General features: G+C 61.4%; 1 protein-coding gene across 1 annotated transcript in view; it reads right to left on the bottom strand.

Annotated features, from left to right (window-relative positions):
* Positions 1-1,808: 1,808 nt before the first annotated feature.
* Positions 1,809-6,000, bottom strand: part of CDH4 (cadherin 4) — a 530,242-nt gene continuing 526,050 nt past the window's right edge. The window contains exons 12-16 of the mRNA XM_036105351.2: positions 5,434-5,667; positions 4,337-4,570; positions 4,110-4,249; positions 3,481-3,645; positions 1,809-2,297 (exon numbers count right to left, since the gene is read on the bottom strand). Coding sequence (XP_035961244.1) covers positions 2,091-2,297; positions 3,481-3,645; positions 4,110-4,249; positions 4,337-4,570; positions 5,434-5,667 — 980 coding nt within the window. The 3' untranslated portion in view covers positions 1,809-2,090. The remainder of the gene's footprint in view (positions 2,298-3,480; positions 3,646-4,109; positions 4,250-4,336; positions 4,571-5,433; positions 5,668-6,000) is intronic.

Here is a 6,000-nt window from a genome sequence, read left to right as displayed (position 1 = left end):
CGCATCCCACCAGCCCTCACCCTGCCAGTAGTCCCTGGAATGGCCAGGCCCCCAGACGCGGGGACAGCTCTCCGTGCCTGGCCCTGAGCCATCTGCATAGCACGGCTTTGGACAGGGGTCCCAGCCTCTTCCCCTTGGCGGGCCACCCTCCCCCTGACTGGAGGTGGCTGTCTGCATGGAGGGGCACCCAGCATGGGACACGGGGACCTCTTCATCCCTCCCGTCCTCCCCCGGCAGTCGGGATGGGGTCAGGGACAGAGCCCACTACAGGCCCACCATCAGGCCACAGGCCCGGCTCAGCTCTGGGAGAGCAGCGGGGTCAGTGAGGAGTTTGGTCTGGGGAGGAACCCTGACACCCAGTGGGGACACAGCCATGCCTACTGCACGCACATACCCTCACGTATGCTCTTGGGCCAAAGCTGTTTGGAAAACAGGGTCACCTTAGCCTTGGGGACAGGCCCTAGGCTGAGGATTGCATCAAAGACCCTCAGGCCGAGAGCATGAAGAGCAAGCTGAGCCCCCGCCCTCCCCACCTCCCCAGGTTCTCGAGGCTTTTCCTGACCCAGGGCTCTGGGACGGGGCTCTAAGCTGCTTCCCCAAGGGCAGTCCAATGCCAAGTCCCACCCAGGGCCAGGGTACCCCTCAACCCCTTTCTTGGGGAGCCCGTGAACAGACCAGGGTGCTCCCACGCAGCAGGGTCTCCCTGGAGGGTCCCTGGGACACAGTGAGCGCCGTTCACTGTCCTGGGCACAGACGGGCGTCTGGCTTGCGCGTCAGACCGTCCAAGCAAAGGGCAGCTCCGTTCTGAGAGTCCGAGCAGCGGCTCGGTGCTGGCCTGGGTCCCGAGGAGAGGAGACTGGTTGTTGTTTCAGGTGGGTGCAGTCCAGACGCATCCGAGGGACCGATGGCACAACAATGACAGGCTGTCCCGGCCACTTGGAGCAGATCTTTGCTGTCCCCGTCGGTTCACGAGCATGAGAGACTCTGGTCCAGGCGGCAGGGCCGGGGAGAGAGGCTGCTAGCGGCTGGTGATGGTGGTGCACGTTCCCAGCTCTCTCTGCCGTCCGCACAGCCCTCAGGGTGGCTGGAAGCGTCTGGTTGTCAGGGGCTGGGCCTTTGACGAGGTCCTCCAGGGATCCGACTGTGAGGAGTGGGGGTTCGCGCCAGGGTTTCGGGGATGCTGGCTGGTTTGGGCTGTGGCTTCTGGGGACGCTGTACTCTTCTGGACCAAAGGCAACGGGACCTGCGTGGCATCTGGGGTAACAGTTGTCTCCGGGGGAGGCCTAATGGTTGACTGGGGGGGCCCGGGGGACAGCCAAGGGCAGAGATGGTGATCATCAGGAAAGCCCCCTTGGCACCCCACCCGCCCCAGCTACATGCAGCATCAGGAGTCAGGGGGCAGCCCCAAGACTCGGTGAAAGCCAAGTGCGCACCGCGGTGCCTTTGGTAAACGGGTTGGGCCCGCCTCCGGGGAGCCTTCTGCGGCTGGTCTCTGGCCGCCCGAGGGCCCAGGAGACCCTGACAGTGTACAGCAAAGGTCAAGGACTCAGAAGGGCTGTTGGGATTTGGACCCCAACATTTTTCTTTGTAAATTTTGTTAAACAAATCACCCACTTTTTTTCTTAATAAAAGACCAAAAAAAAAAAAAAGACACATTCTCCCCGATTCCTTAATTGGTGTCTTCAGAGCTGGGACTAGCTGGGGCTGGGGGTGCTCAGGACTGGGGTTGGGGGGATGTACGTGGTCTGTCTGCTTGCTTTTCGTCACTCCTGAGTTTGAGGGAATCTGATACATGTACCAAAAGGCACTTTCTTTTTCTTTTTTTTTTTTTTTTTTAAAAACAGTGCTTCTGTTCTAAGAAATTCAAGTTAAGACAGAGTGCCTCTCGCTGTCCTTCAGGGCTAGTCAGCTCCTGTGGTGGGGGGCGCGCCGCAGGGCGAGAAGTGTTCATGCCAGACAGCTCACTGTTGGGGGGGCTGGGGCGGGGAGGGACCCCCTAACACACCACTAAATGACACGTCCGCAGGGAGTCGGGAAGCCCGGCGCCTCCCACGGTCCCACTCCGCCGGCATCCGGGGAGGAGACGCTGCTCAGTCCTCCTCGCCCCCTCCGTACATATCTGCCAGCTTCTTGAACCTGGGCCCCCAGTCGTTCAGGTAATCGTAGTCTTGGTCCCCGGAGCTGGACGAGTTCAGGGAGCTGACGGAGCCCGCCGTGGAGCCGCTCCCTTCGTAGTCGAAGACCAGCAGGGAGTCGTAGGGGGGTGCTGTGGGGTCATTGTCGGCGGCGCGGAGTCCCTGGGGTCACAGAGACACGGGCTTAGGGTGGAGGACGTGCCGTCCGGCCCTGGGGGCCTGATGGAATGGGGCTTGGGGGGGCGCCCCGGAGAGGAGTTGGGGAAGCAGGCCAGGAAGGTGAAGTTAGTGGGCCTTGCATACAGGAGGTGGTCAATAAGTGCTCCCTGTGTTTAACTGAGGGGCCTCTCAGAGAACGAGTAGGGGTGGGGTTTATGAAAAGGGCAGTGCGTTGGAGGTGGCCACACCAGTAACATGAGGCACGAGGCCTGGGTGGGGGCCTGTGGCCAGGAGCAGCCCCTCCTGAGGGACCAGAAGTGTCTTGAGCCCCTGTTACCGCGACACGGAATATGCACCTGAGGTGGGCAGAAGTCAGAAATCTCAAGTTGTTACGTTCACTATCCCTATGAACAAAATTGGGGATGTGGCAGGTGTTGCTGGAGGCCCCCCGTGCGTGGCCTCGCCCTTGCTCCTTCCGCCCGCACCTGCCCAAGGAGGGGTCCTGCGGCCTCCCACACGCCTGCGCGTGTGGACCAGCACGGTCCCCTGTGACAGTGGCGGACCCCGTGGGGTGGCCTGGGCGCCCCCGGTGGTCTCCGGCTGCAGGACACACCTCATTGCCAAGCCTGCCCTGGGAAGGGGCACCCTCACCGCCCCTCCATAGCAATGGTTTGTAGTTTCCGTGCTCGCTTTCCTTTAAGAATCATTTAAAATAGGCTTTAAATTCTAGGTTGGGGAAGACATACTTCTTGGGGTTTTAAAACTTTATTACATCCTGGGGAGTGAGTGCTTTTGGGCAGTTGTAGAACTTTGATCTGCGGCCCCGGACAGGATGTGTTTCAGGGAATGTTCTAAGTCTCTCTGTGTCTCTCCTGAACCGCTCCCTGGGCTCTATTCTGCTTAAGTAAATTAAAGTTAGATTCTCACATAGCAGGGATATGTTGCCAACCCCTCTTAGAAACGCGTCAGCGTTAGAGAGCAGGCGGTAAAACATACAGGACGCCGCGGTTACGGGGCCAGGGCCGGCGGTGTCCCTGGGCGCGTGGCCACACCGCATCGGCCCCCAGCCCCGGTCTGGCTGGGCCTCCTCACCGCAGCCTGGCCGCCCCAGCGTGGGGTGGCAACGGGACGTTATTCTCCGCGGAGGGGCCCTGCTCAGGGGCCTCGCCCGTGCCCGAGCACCCACCTCGTTGATGAAGTCCCCGATGTCTCCCGGGTGGGGCACCACAGGCCTGACGGGGTACTGGGGCTCGGCGCCCACGGGCCGCTCGTCCACCCGCCGCACGCCGGGGGCCTTGCTCAGCACGTGCTCCATGGCCTCCGGCTGCTGCAGTTGGCTGAGGTCGTAGTCCTGGGGAGGGGCCGGGGGAGGAGGGAGGCAGGCGCGTCCTGTTGTGGCCGAGCACGCCCGCCCTCCCCATAGTGCCCCGCTCCCCTAATCCGTCCCCGTCTGTGCCCCCCAGGCTGCCCTCGCCAGGCTGATGCTCCCTGGGGCCCCCCCCTGCAGCTCCCGTGCCTCGTGTATTCCTGGGAGCAGCCTGGGGCAACAGCTGGGGCTCCTGTTACCATGCTTTAAGGGGGCACCAAGCCTTAGTGGGGCGGGGAGCTGCCCTGAGTGCCCTGACGGCCAGCGCAGACCCGGCATCCAGCCAGGCAGCTCCCTGGATTCCCCTTCCCGGGCGCCCCGTGCACGGCCTCCTGGTCACCTGACAGCCCCCGTGTGGGCGCAGGCACCGGGCTGGGGTCCTGGGCCGACGGGAGAGAGCGGGTGGGAGGGGGGTCCCACGCCCCGGAAGCTGGTGCAGAGGGCCTCACCTGGTCCTCCTCACCGCCCCCTTCCTCGTCGTACTTGAGGATGTTGTCACGCACGTCATCCTCGGGGTCGATGAGCAGCTGCTTGGTGTGGCGCTCCTTCTCCCTGCGCTTCATCCACACGACGAAGAGCAGGACCATGGCTGTGGGGGCATGGGGCCGCGCCGTGAGCAGGGCGCGCTCGCGCGTGTGGGGGCCCGGGCGTGCGTGCGTGGCTCCACCATACTCACTGAGCAGGATGACGATGCAGATGAGGATGGCCACGATGGCACTGGTGCCCAGACCGGCCGCGGCCACCGCGCCGATGGTGGTGCAGTCCCCATTCTCGTCGCACGGGCACACCTTGACCTTGATGATGGACGTGTTGGACAGTGGGGGGTTCCCGGAGTCGGTGACGATGATGGGGACGTCGTACACGCCAGCCTCCAGGTACAGGATGCGCAGGCTCAGCTGGGCATAGTCACCTGGCACAGAGTGACAGGACAGGCTTCGTTCAGTCCACAGCTAGCCCTGTGTCACAGCAAGACTTCGGAGGGAGGATGGAGTCTAGAGCACGACAGTCTGAAACACCCGCTTGGTTTGCGCACACCCACACGCGCGTCCATGCTAGATCACTCCACAGAGTGAAAACACATTGGCAATTCAAGAAAAGAGCAATTGCAACTTGTTGGATGAAGAAATCACTTCCTTAATATATAAAGAATTCTACCAAACCAATTAGAAAAAAACCTCAAAGAAAAATAGGCAAGGATATTGAATAGACAATTTGTGGGAGAAACAGCAAATGGCCATTAAATAAATGAAAAAAGTGCGTGGTAGTTAAGAGATGCAAATGGAAACAATGATTTTGGCTAAAACCTTGGGAAAATGCTTTTTAAAACAATGATATTCGGTGTTGGTGAGGGCTTGGGTAACAGGTGCTCTTTTGTAGGTCTTGGCATGACCTTTCCAGGCGCATCCTCAGAGTGCTAGAAAACTTCAGGACTTGGATGCCCTTTTATACAACAAGTGCACATCTAGGGAAGTACCCTGAGGAAATAGATTGATCAGGGTCCCATCCATCCGTGGTCCCATCAATAGGAAGCAGTCAGAGATGTGAGCAGCTGGGGCTGTAGGATGTTGACAGCTGTGCTCGTTATAACAGCGGGACTGGGACTGCCTTCACGGCCCCCTCTGGGGATGGACTGGGGCACGGCCAGGGGCCCCAGCCTCAGGGGGTCCCCATGGGGGGAAGAGCCCCATCCCCACTGCTCACTCTTCCATGGGCCCCCTTGAGGTGCAGCACCCCAGACGTGTCCGATTCTCCTGGAGCCTGAGGAGGGCTCACCGTTTAAGCGGGTGATGGTCCAGTTCTTCCGCACAGCGGCCGGGACGAAGGGCAGCTCGAAGACGTAGGGGCCGATGTTGGGGTCAACGTCGGCATCGGCCGCTGTGATGTTGATGGCGTTCAGGCTGGGCTTCTCGCAGATCTGTGCCTCCTTGGGCAGCAGCTCGGGGGCGTTGTCGTTGATGTCGATTAGATAGATCTGGAGGGTCCCGGTGCCGCTGGCCGGGGGGATCCCTGCGGGACAGACACAGGGTGACCCCACAGGGCTGCTCCACCATGACCTCAGGCACACGATGATGCACATGGGACCCACCCCCAGCCCCACCGTCCTGCCCAGGGACAGCCCCAGACCCACACAGGACGGACGACGAGTCCGGGCAGGACAGACCCACAGCCCCGACCAGGGCCCCCACGTGCGCCAAGCCCCACTGTACGACATACGCAGCAGCTCAACCGTCCCCGCGTGGACAGAGCACAGGACCACACAGACACGCAGCCTCCCCCAGCCCCACAGCCGCGAGTGCGCGTGCGTGCACACACACACGCACACTCACAGTCGGGCGGGTG

The sequence above is a fragment of the Halichoerus grypus genome, chromosome 10 (genome assembly GCF_964656455.1).
Source record: "Halichoerus grypus chromosome 10, mHalGry1.hap1.1, whole genome shotgun sequence".
Classification (NCBI taxonomy): Eukaryota; Metazoa; Chordata; class Mammalia; order Carnivora; family Phocidae; genus Halichoerus; species Halichoerus grypus.
Note: the sequence above shows the minus strand (reverse complement) of the source record. Positions and strands in the feature narration are given on the sequence as shown.